Source organism: Leptodactylus fuscus, chromosome 11 (genome assembly GCF_031893055.1).
Source record: "Leptodactylus fuscus isolate aLepFus1 chromosome 11, aLepFus1.hap2, whole genome shotgun sequence".
Classification (NCBI taxonomy): domain Eukaryota; kingdom Metazoa; phylum Chordata; class Amphibia; order Anura; family Leptodactylidae; genus Leptodactylus; species Leptodactylus fuscus.
This window is the reverse complement of record NC_134275.1, coordinates 76,459,130-76,471,177: the sequence shown is the minus strand read 5'-3', so window position 1 is coordinate 76,471,177 and position 12,048 is coordinate 76,459,130. Positions and strand designations below refer to the sequence as shown.

At 44.6% G+C, this 12,048-nt stretch overlaps 1 protein-coding gene across 1 annotated transcript; it reads left to right on the top strand.

Moving 5' to 3' along the window:
* Window positions 1–3,324: 3,324 nt before the first annotated feature.
* On the top strand, window positions 3,325–11,466 carry ZBTB9 (zinc finger and BTB domain containing 9). Its single transcript, XM_075260001.1, has 2 exons — window positions 3,325–3,423; window positions 6,761–11,466. Exons 1-2 carry the CDS (start codon window positions 3,346–3,348, stop codon window positions 8,009–8,011), a joined length of 1,329 nt encoding a protein of 442 aa, XP_075116102.1. The 5' UTR covers window positions 3,325–3,345; the 3' UTR covers window positions 8,012–11,466.
* The last annotated feature ends 582 nt before the right edge of the window (window positions 11,467–12,048 follow it).

The window sequence follows — 12,048 nt, the reverse complement described above, 5'->3', positions numbered from 1 at the left end:
TTCATGTCCTTCTCTGACCCTCCAGCTTGCTCCTCCTCCCCACATTTTCATTTATGAACAAAACCAAACTAAGCGGAATTTCAAATGTCTGAGGCAACGGCAGAGCAGAGAAGACCGTCAGGTATCATGCTAGAAGTGAAGAGTGCATGCAAGAAAGATGATCGGAGATGCTGTTGAATGAAGTGTAAGCCTGAGGTAACGGCAGAGAGAGACCGTCGTATGTAACGTGCGTGCGCAGAAGCGGCTTCATACTAAAAGCGAAGTGAGAACGAAGGTCGCCTATCATGTCATACTTTGCCGGCTTCTCGTTCAGCATTGTATAGAATGCCTAGGCAATGTGTGAAATGACAAATTGTATATACATGTATAATTGTGTGTGTATACGAGGAGGGACCCAAAAGTTTCCAGAATGAGGCTGCTGCGTGAATAGTTTTCATAGTATGCAATTCTGCAGATAGTTATTTGTTCAACCACACCTTCTCAGTCAGTGTGCCAAGCTGCGTTGATGCGGAAGGTTTCGTCTACCCGCAGTGAATTTTCTTGCAAGAGCTGTTTTGTCCCGCTGTTGTTTTTCTTCATGGAGAAGTTTTATGAGCAGCGCGCGGCTGTGAAGTTTTGCTTTCTGCTCAGGAAAAAAGCATCAGAAACCGTTCAAATGTTGAAGACTGCTTACAAGGATGACGCTATGTGTCAAGCTCAAGGTTACTCGTGGTTCACCCGCTTTAATAATGGTGAAATGTCAATTGATGATCAACCGCCTTCTGGACATCCGTCATCTTCCTGAATGGACAAAAGTGTCCAAAAAAAATCAACGAGCTCGTGCGTGAAGATCGATGACGAACCACTGAGGAACTCGAAGAGTTGTCTGGAGTCAGTTGGAACTCGATTCAGAGCATTTTATCGGAGGATTTGGGCATGTCACAGGTCGCTGCAAAGTTTGTGCCACAGCTCTTGACTGATCAACAGAAAGAGCGTCGCATCGAAATGCCATGCCATGAAAGAACATGCTGAAACCGACACAGAATTTTTTTCTAAAATTATTACAGGAGATGAGTCTTGGTGCTATGCTTACGACCCGGAAACCAAACAACAATCAAGCCACTGGAAGACACCATCCTTGCCCTGCGCCAAAAAGGCTCGTCAAGTGAAGTCCAATGTGAAGACAATGGTCATTTGTTTTTTGATGCAAAAGGAATTGTGCACTCGGAATTCGTTCCAACAGGTCAGACCGTCAACCAGGTTTTCTACTTGGGGGTTCTCAAGAGGTTGCGCAACAGTGTGCGGCGAAAAAGGCCCGAAATGTGGCAGTCTGGTGATTGGTTTTTCCACCACGCCAATGCCCCAGCCCACACCGCCATCTCGGTGACCACTTTCATGGCAATAAACGGCATGGCTGTCTTGCCCCACCAACACTATTCACCTGATATGGCTTCCAGTGACTTTTTTTATTCCCACGAATGAAGAGGAACCTCAAGGGGAAGCGTTTCGCCGATGTGGAGGAGGTGAAGAGGAAAATGACGGAGGCGCTTGCACACATCAAAGTGGATGAGTTTAAAAAATGTTTTGAACAATGGCAGACGAGATTTGACAAGTGTATTGCCACTAAAGGAGAGGACTTTGAAGGAATTTTGTGCAAGAAAATAAATACACGCTTCAAAAACAACTTTTCTGGAAACTTTTGGGTACCTCCTCGTACATATAAAGTTTCTGTCTGTCCTCTATACGTGACCAAACGACTGGACCGAACTTCACCAACTTTGGCACACGGATACATTAGGTGTCTGGAAAGGTTTTAGACCGGACCTCAAGTCTCTCGGGCACACAGTTCCTGAGATACAGTATTCCCAAAACAATGACCTGAATTAGCCAATACAGACCTGCAAGTCTTTTGTTCATATTCCAACTGCCATACACATGGTCACTCCACATGCGCACAGCATTACTCCAGGTGTATCCAATACGGATACCCAAGCTGAGATACACGCATCAGAGGATTAGATACACAGCTCAGCGCACAGTATCAAATGGAACATTAGATACACAGCTCAGTGCACAGTATCACATGGAACATTAGATACACAGCTCAGTGCACAGTATCACATATCAGAGGATTAGATACACAGCTCAGTGCACAGTATCACATGGAATATTAGATACACAGCTCAGTATACAGTATCACACATCAGAGGATTAGATACACAGCTCAGCGCACAGTATCACACATCAGAGGATTAGATACACAGCTCAGCGCACAGTATCAAATGGAACATTAGATACACAGCTCAGTGCACAGTATCACATGGAACATTAGATACACAGCTCAGTGCACAGTATCACATATCAGAGGATTAGATACACAGCTCAGTGCACAGTATCACATGGAATATTAGATACACAGCTCAGTATACAGTATCACACATCAGAGGATTAGATACACAGCTCAGCGCACAGTATCACACATCAGAGGATTAGATACACAGCATCACACATCAGAGGATTAGATACACAGCTCAGCGCACAGTATCACACATCAGAGGAGTAAATACAGGGGCAGGGCGTTGTTGATGACACTGTTACACAAGTTCCCATTCACACAGCTTTACTCCAGGTCTCCATAACAACCAATAACAGGTTTTTCACTGATATCCAAACTGAGATACACATGATCACATAGCGCTTATGGACACAAACAATACACAAAATACAGCAGTGCAAGACTGGGTAATTCTTATGGGGCCGCTACACAAACAGAACGTGACATTTACCCGTGCGAAGCCGCGTCCTCCGGCTAGTGATCTATAAGAGGCCTATAAAGGGGGAAACTGTTATACACTAGGCGTCTATGAGGAGGAGCCATTATTTATAAGGGGGGGGGGGGGGGGGGTTAGAACTGAGAGGTAGATTTATAACTGAAGACGACTCGACAGCCAAAAATCAGCCTTCCCACAACCTGGGCCTCAGCCTATAAGGGAGTGTTCACACCGCTGCACACGGCCCATGTTACAACACTGCTGAGTAACTTGTTGTGTGAATACGGCCCAAAGGTAAAGCTTCTCCTCATGAAATAAGTGCCCGGCCCCTCCACCCCCTCCTGGGGGGCACTTAGCTTCTTCCCTATAGTCACAGCTACACAACCAATGACATTAGGAGAGCTCCTCTCCACAACCCCAGCGGGGTCACCCCATCCCCGGAGCCCGCGCCTCTCCCGCTAATAGCGCGCTGTCCTCACACGTAATACGTCACAAGGGGGACACGTGACCTGAGGCTAACCCAGGGTAAGCTTATGTTTGTCCCTGAGGCTAGGGGGCGGGGCCTGGCTACCCAGCAGAGGCGCAGGGATAGCTTATGTTTGTCCTTGTGACCGTGTCCCGGGGCGGCCGCAGTGTAGAGCTGAGCAGTGCGGATCTGCGGGGGGAGAGACAGGTAACTGAGAGCCGGGGCGGCGGCGGCGGCGGCCTGAGTACGGGGCCGGTACCGAGTGCCCCAAACTGCAGTATATGGAGAGTACCGGGGTCTGAGCCCTCTGTATACAGAGACACCCTCATCCCACTCTAATGTGTATATACGGTAATGTGTGTGTGTGTATATACGGTAATATACTTGGGTGTGTGACTATAAGGCAAAATGTAAACACAGTGAGCTAGAGAGGTGTATATACTGTATATATATTCTACACACAAGCACACCGGTATATAGAGTTATACATGACATGTTACTGTATATACACATATTATATTTCCACACATTGTAAATATATTATGTGTGTTATATACAATATAGGGCTATAGCTAGATATAAGTAGATTTAGTGCTGTCAGTAGCAGTATATACAGGATAGCGGCAGCATGGGGTGCGCACGTCTTTGGATTGTATATAGTTACATGTCTAGGTGTGTTACAATATCCAGTAATCTCTATGTATATGTGTATATAGCGATATGACCCGGTGTATGTGTACTGTATGTACGGAGATGTATATAATTGTATATATAGATGTGTGATATTCTTATATACCTACAAGGTTGTCAGAAATGATCTGCAGGTTATAATAAACCTTCCGTTGGTCGCGCTGTCTTCTCGTCGCTCGCCGTACGAGGTCGCCGTCTCCCCGTTCCTGCTGTGCAGGTTCAATGATGTTACTTCAGTTCATTTTTGAATGCGGTGTGAGGAAAAAATGGCGGCCCCACATGTGATTTGCACGAAGGAAGATCAGCGATTGCTTTTGTGTGTCAGAGGGGGAGTCTGGTGCTGATATTTAGCGAGGACTTTGAACAGGTTGGAGAAAGTGTTAGAAGTGTGAGAATGGATAGAGAAGTTCCAGAAAGTGTCCGCTGTAAAGAAAGAGTCGGACGCAGACCACGACAACATTGAGCGTGCATGTGAACCGATCGCCTGTTTTGTCCTCTGAAAGAATCCCTACGAGGATGAAGAGGTGAAGACAGCGGCTCGCAGCTCCGCCCAAACATTTTGTAATGAAGAAATATCAAACTGTGTTGATAGACAAAAATTTGGAAAATTCTGATGAAAAACAACACCTTTGTCTTGTCTGAAAGTTGATCATAATAGATTCTACAGCCGGAGTGCGGATATTTGTCTCGCCCTCATATTAATACTTCATGGTCACGCTTACAGGATATGTTAGAAAACACGTTTTTTCCACAACACGTGGCCTACAAGGAAGAAGACGGCAGAGACGGCCGGCAATTCCTGTGGCCCACGTTCTATTCTGCAAGGCGTTATGGGAACAGCTCGGCCTGGATTTATCAGAGCACACTTGTCAATGATCAGTGCGGGTTTCCAGTCTCTTCTCTAAAGTAGCTCAAGAACAGGACCAATCCAAACTACAGAATTTTTTTTTAGAAACCAGCCATAGGTTTCGAAACGCGTTGTGTGTGAAGGGTTTTGTTAAAGATTTCTTACAAGACTACGGTTGGTAAGCGCGGATCTATTTGTCTTCCTCTACATGTGAATTGTGTAGTTTGGATTGGTCCTGTTCTTGAGATTCTTTACACCCTAGTATTTTTGATTTATGTGTGAGACTATTTAGTTGCTGTGACCATATCATAAGGTGATTATAGTTATACCTTAACATTTATTATACCATACTGTTAAAGGTAATGCTCTAGGCCGCGCGTTGCTTTTGTTTTGTGCTTCTCTAAAGTAGGGAACACCAGTGATCCATCATAGAATCAGATTGACGAATACAGACGTAGAATCCTCCATTTGCGTTGTTCCCCATTTGCTCTCATGTTAAAGACAAGATGGACACTTTTTTCTTGTTGATTTACTCTTCAAACGGAAGATAAAGTCCTGCGTGCACGAAATGTTAGATGACACGACTTCTTTTATGTTCTATCTACAAGCATAACAAATGAGCAGGACGAAGGCTCTCATCTTTGGCGACAGTTGCAGACTGAAAGGGCTCCAACTTCATCCTTCATTTTGTTCGCTTTTCAGTCGGTTCTGATTCTATAATGAATCAGAACAACGGACAGAAAGCAAGTGGCTCTAAAGTCAACTAAAGCCGTTTTGAGGACGACAACAAATGTTTGATGTCTACGGTTTTCAATGAAACTGTAGACTCATGTGAGGGATCTGTGAAATCGGGTTGCCTGCGGGTCAGCCAAAATGGCTGTAAGAAAAAAGACCAAACTTTTAATTCTTTGACTGTCGAGAATTTGCAATGTTTGTGTGAATGTAGGCTTAGTCAATGGTGTCTGGTACATAATGTGATCAAATTGTGGAGCCTTTAAATGCAGGACCCTTGAATCCAGTGAAAACGGTGTAACCTAGGCTGGGAAATGACCTTCTAATAACCATGACTGTCTATGGAGCTATTCACATGTTCTCTTTATACGGCATCATAAACACTGAGGGGCTCCATTCATGTGGACATAGATAGAGCCATGTGAATAGACCCCTAGACATTCATCAGACAATTTGGGGGTATTAAAGCAGCTGATTGGCTATTACCCTCTACCATGTGAATAAGCCCATGCAGCGGACTGACGCAGCCAACTTTACAGACATTAGTTCCGTGATGAACGGCTCTGTCATGTGAATAAGGCCTAACTAAATTTTTGTAGTTAAAGGGTTCCTATTGAGTGCTAATTGACAAAACAGTCAGGACTGGCATATTTATAGACCGCTCCAGTTGCTTCCAGCTCTGACTCTGGATGATCAGTATGGAGATCAACTGGTGATATCTCTGGAAGTAAAGTATAAGGGCGATGCTCATCAAACAGAATTCCTGATTTATTAGTGACTCCTGGAAGCCTCAGCCCCCCATAATATACAGTAAGAAGCCTCAGCACCCCATAATATACAGTAAGAAGCCTCAGCACCCCATAATATACAGTAAGAAGCCTCAGCCCCCCATAATATACAGTATGAAGCCTCAGCCCCCCATAATATACAGTAAGAAGCCTCAGCCCCCCATAATATACAGTAAGAAGCCTCAGCCCCCCATAATATACAGTAAGAAGCCTCAGCCCCCCATAATATACAGTAAGAAGCCTCAGCACCCCCATACTCACAGTAAATAGCAGTCAGAGGATTTCTGCTGCCTATAGAGAAACAGGGCAAGAATAAATAAGGTACAGGAAGGAGTCAAATATGTTAAAATATATTACACAATTTATTAGTGACACAAATTCTGTCTCCAAACTGATACAACATTGCAGCAGTTTTGTGGTCTGAAGAATGGTAATGACAATTGTATAAATGTTTTTGTATCTCATTGTCTGTTTTTGTGTCCCTTAGATCATCACCATGTCTGGCACTGAGAGCGTCCAGTTGGACTTCCCACACTACAGCTCTGTGCTCCTGGACACACTGAATAAGCAGCGACTGGAGGGGAAGTTCTGTGATCTGTCTGTCCAGGTCCAAGATCGTGTCTTCCAAGCTCACAAAACTGTCCTGGCCGCCTCCTCTCCTTACTTCCATGACAAGCTGCTCTTGAATGACACCAGCTGTTTGGTTTTGCCTAGTGTCATTCAGCCCGAGGCTTTCGAGAATCTCTTGCAACTTGTTTATTCTGGTAGACTTTGTCTTGAAATGGAGGCATTACCAGCACATCTCCTAGTGGCCAGTGGTCTACAGATGTGGCAAGTGGTAGACAAATGCTCTGAGATTCTTAAAGAGCGGAAAGCCTATGTCCCACACTCTTGGTCAAGCCGTGCCAGTGAAAGCCAATCTCCGAGCAGCAGCTTCCAGTTGCAACGTGATGAGCCACTACCACCAGCACCGCCAACAGTCGCGTTGGGTTGCTCGGATGATGACGAAGTGATCAAGGTTCGTGTTTCGGAGGAAGAGGAGGAGGAAGAAGAGGAGGAGGAAGAGGATTCCAAGAGTGGTGGAAATGTCCTGGATGAGTCTGTTGCCACCAATTGCTCTTATGCTCTCCCTTCTTCTTCTTCATCACCTGAAAGCCCCAAAGTCATCTATATCAAGCATGAGCGGACAGAAGAGGATGGAGCTTATTTGAAGGCTTTTGAAGTCACTGAGGTGCAGTCCGAGTATCCATCAGAGCTGAGCTACGTCATCCCTCCTACGTTATCTCCATCATCTTCTGATGTTTCTCTCTGCATCCCCCAGAAACTCTATGGTGCCTCTGAACCAACTTCCTTCACAATTTCTAAACCTGTAGACCTTCATGGAAATGAGATTGTATCCCAAGCTCTTCAGGCTCAAACTGTTCATGCTCCTGTTAAGCTTGTGGCTGCCCCAGATGGGAAAAAATTTGGCTGCTTGTGCGGGAAGCGGTTTGCAGTAAAGCCTAAACGTGACCGCCATATCATGCTGACCTTCAGTTTGCGCCCCTTCGGCTGTTCTGTCTGCCACAAGAAGTTCAAATTAAAGCATCATCTCACAGAACACATGAAAACACATGGTGGAAACTTGTTCACTTGCGAAGACTGTGGCCGCAGATTCAGGATGGAAAGTTGCTTTCAGAAGCACAAGGAAGTTTGCAAAGGACAGAGGTGGGCGGGGGCATGCTGGACTTACAAATAAACTCCAGAACCCCTCAACCCAAGAAGAATAAACAGGGGCCTTCTGTTCTAGAAAATGACATTAGCTACTTTTTCTGGACCTTTCCAGGAATGAACACGTCCGTATAACCAGGAGTAGTCCTAGATCTGTACTATTGTAGCCTGGAGACTGCATTTAGAGCTGCCGTGTATTGAGTGCTGCCCTCTTCTGGACTGTACTTGCTGGAGGTCTATAAAAATGTTGGTTTTATTGTGGTATATTATGAGATATCGGCATCACATCATCTTTTATATTTTAACAAAGAGTCTTTATACTGTTTTATGTAGGACCTCTGAGATGCAGATCTGCTGGAGTCCCAAAACATGGTGGACTGAGGTCTACAGATGACCCATACTCTGAGGTGGTGTCACTGGATTACTGTCTCGATCAGAAAAGTGATACGTGTTGTCAACATATGGCCAGCAGATATGCCTTGAGGTCTTGTGTGCATATATACGTAGCATAACGTATGTCATTACAGGTGTACATAGAGAAATGTGTTAGTAACACTGATAACCTGCAATAATGTAGAGCCCCGAGGAGAAGCAACATCAGCTGTGATGTCAGGGGTTGGGGTGGGGTATCAGGAGCCCGCTATGTGAGGTAGTATTGAGGGGGACTGTAGGTAAAGGCAGACATATAGACGAGTATTTATGAATGACGTTTGGGCACCATCCACAATGAGACAAGAGGTGGAGATCTATGGTTAATGTGTCCATTATTATTATTATGTTTACCCCAGTTGTCCTTCCCATGATACCTCGGGGTACAGTGCAAGTGCAGTGCCCATCCCGAGGCTCAGTGTCATCCCCGGATGAGTAATTTTAGTCAATCTAACAGGAGTCGGGTCAGGAAATTGACAACTACTCGGCACCTTTCCAGCTCACTTAAGGTAGTTGTCACTTTTCAAGCCCATTCCTTCACTGGTTGAACAACCTCAGGTGACTGATCCAAATAGTGATCGCTTATCGCCCCTACCATTCATTTTAGCTTTGTAGGTTTTCTGCTTTTGTTGTAAGTTTTCTCTGTAGTTGCCGGTGTCTGTTTCTTTTTTAACATTTGTGCCACATAAGGGAGACCTATCTGTGGGTGTCGTAGAACAGCCTGGTATAAGGTGGTCAAATCCTTGACATGTTTGAAGCAATATGACTTAAAAGTGCCGGACCCCCCCCGCGATCTGACTCCCATCCCCTATCCACAGGATAAGTGGCCATAACTGCACAATCCCTTAAAGGGTTTCTCCAGGGGCGGTTTAATACTTACTTACTTTTGGTTTCATTGCAATTGAACCTCAGGTTTTGGGGCAGGTCACATGATCAGAACCAGCACCCATCCTCCTCCCTTCTCATCCATGTTCACTGCTTGCTGCCTGCACTGAGGGGTAATGGCTGATATTATAATGCCAGCCCCAATAATAAAGGTAACCACTTTTGAACACTGGAGAGGAGGAAGGGCACAGGTGATTTAGGGGCCTAGTGCTGGTTATGATCACATGGAGTTGGAACCAACCTAGAAACCATCCAAAGCAGAACTTGGAGAAGTAAGTATTGAAGCTGTCCCCAGAGATCCCCTTTAATGTCTAGTTTAGAGGATCCATATTCCAGTCCGCCCATAAGGTAAATTCACATGCGGCAGTTTTGTTGCAAAAATATTTGCAGCCGTCTCATGTATCTAAATCGGATTTGCGAAATATCCTTGCACGTGCACAGAAATGAATCCATTAACAAGTATGGAACTCATTTTGAGTCACTGAAACTTGTACCACAAATCTGCCGAGTCTGAATATACCCTAAGGCAATAGAGTAGGGTCTCCCATTCTGGAACTTCACCATTTGGCCCTAGATCAGCTACCAAGAGCGCCCATCACATTGTAGATAATGTGCCTGAATGTCTTTCCTGCCGCTTGTGCCGATAGACAGGTGCCATAATGGTATATGAGACCAGGTATGACGCCATTGGCCGGGTCACTTGTACCTCATAACTTGTTTTCTCAAATATTTCTAATTCCTTTTAGTTTGGGTTTATTTATTTTTTTTCAACTGATTCATTTCTTTTTTTTTTTATGGTCATAAAAGTATTGTTGATAGGACTTCTGGGATTTCCACCCATATTGTCAGCGATGGAAGGGCCCCAAGTACCTGTACTGGAGGAATGGAGCCCGGTGGGCAGACACTGTCCATAGAATTCGCCAAAGGTGATGTCCCACTTATTACTGCCTTGATGTAGTATCTGGCGATTGCAGCTGATGGATCCCGTCATTATGACCATGGTTTAGGTGGTTATGGTATTCGTATGAAGCCCGTACAGGAGCCCGGTGGGGGATGCATGTCCCTCGCTCTGTGTGTGCTGCAGGCTACAGTTTAGATACTGATCAGTACAATGTAATAGACTGGGTGGAGCAGCCGCTGCTATAGCGGATACCAGTATGGCAGGTCTAGGGCTTTGGAGATGGAGGAGGTTCTTAAAGGGGCATCGTCTGTGTCTAGTGCAAAAGACAGTCGTCATCTAAAATACAATAATGTATAAAAGTTTTAGGCAGGTGTGGAAAGAAATGCAACAAAGAATACTTTCAGAATTAGAAGGGTTAATTGTAGAACTAAGCCCAGATCTTCTGTGGATGTTGCTTGCTCCAATCCGTCTCTCTCTTCATGTCATCCCAGACAGCCTGGACGATGATGAGATCAGGGCTATATCTGTGGGGGCCGGATCATCGCTTCCAGGACTCCTCCTCCAGAGGGCAAAGGTCAAACGAAATATTGATGGGATTTACATTTCTCTTTTCTGCATTCATTTTTTTTTTTTTGTAATTGACAAAAATAAACTATTAACCCTTCTATTTCTGAATGTATTCTTATTTCCCCTGTACCGATATCTTCTGCACTATACAATACTGTACGTGAGTGAAATCTGCCGCTATGGTGTGAGAGGCCGACCTTCTCCTCCAGGTCCTCTGGTCATTTTCTAAGCCTCTGTTAGTGTCCTGTATTATGGGGTAACCTCGTGATTAGGAAATTGTTATGGTGGGTTTGTATTTTTTTTTATCTTTGCCTCCTTTTCTTTTCCTTCCTTTCTATAGTAATGCCTTGTGATTGGGGTTAAACATGGAAATTCCTTATAGATTTGAGACGTTACAGTTCTCCTCCTGGGAAAAAATACTTTGGCAATTACCTGTTACCATTGACTCCTGACAACCTATTCTATCTTATGAAGAGAGCCGTATATAAGATTTCTGATGGCGCTGAGTTTACAGGACAAGACGGAGATGTTATCTCGGGCACTTCGATCACTGACAACTCGGGATAAATATAAGCTTCTGTTGGCGCTGAGTAGTCAGATCCTTTGTGTGGCGCTGCTGGGGGACTACTGAGGCCACGACACTAATGTATTAATACGAAGATCAGATTTTGTATCCTACACTCTGAGCTTGTCTGTAAAATAGAATCATAGTTCTGGTGTCTGAAATTAAAAAAAACAAAACCGATTTCTGTTCTTGTTACTGACCATAAGGATCTCGCGAGGAGGCTCCTGTGCGTTTTAGTTTTCTGCTTCCACCAATTTTAGATTTGTTCAATTTTGTACTTTCTTCTTCCAAGAGCAATGACAGTGCAGCCACATGAAGGCTCATGTTTTTAGGGATGAGATGTATTTTTTGATGGTGCAACTTAAACCCTTCCGACTACAAATTTACGCCTTTTCACTTTGCTGCAACGATAATGAGGTTGTGCGATCCCAAATTTATATTGTGTTTTTCTTATGATCTAAAGGGGATTACTCATCAAAGCAAATGATAGAACTTGGCAGATCATTGAGGTCCGACTACTCGTACTCCACTGATCAGGAGAAGGGGCAACTTTTGTCCCCCTTCTGAATGGCGTGATGGCAGCTCGCACACCTCTTAATTTTAATGGAGTGCCAGAGATACCCACGTGCTGTACTTTGGCTACTTTCAGCATTCAGACAGGGAGAAAAAAAAGATCTTTAACAAAATGTAAATCTCAAGATCCACAGCAACCACTGCA

Coding starts and splice junctions, on each gene's coding strand:
- ZBTB9 (XM_075260001.1), top strand. CDS start 3,346: ATGTTTGTCCTTGTGACCGTGTCCCGGGGCGGCCGCAGTGTAGAGCTG. Junction 3,424..6,760: donor ATCTGCGGGGGGAGAGACAG/GTAACTGAGAGC, acceptor TGTGTCCCTTAG/ATCATCACCATGTCTGGCAC.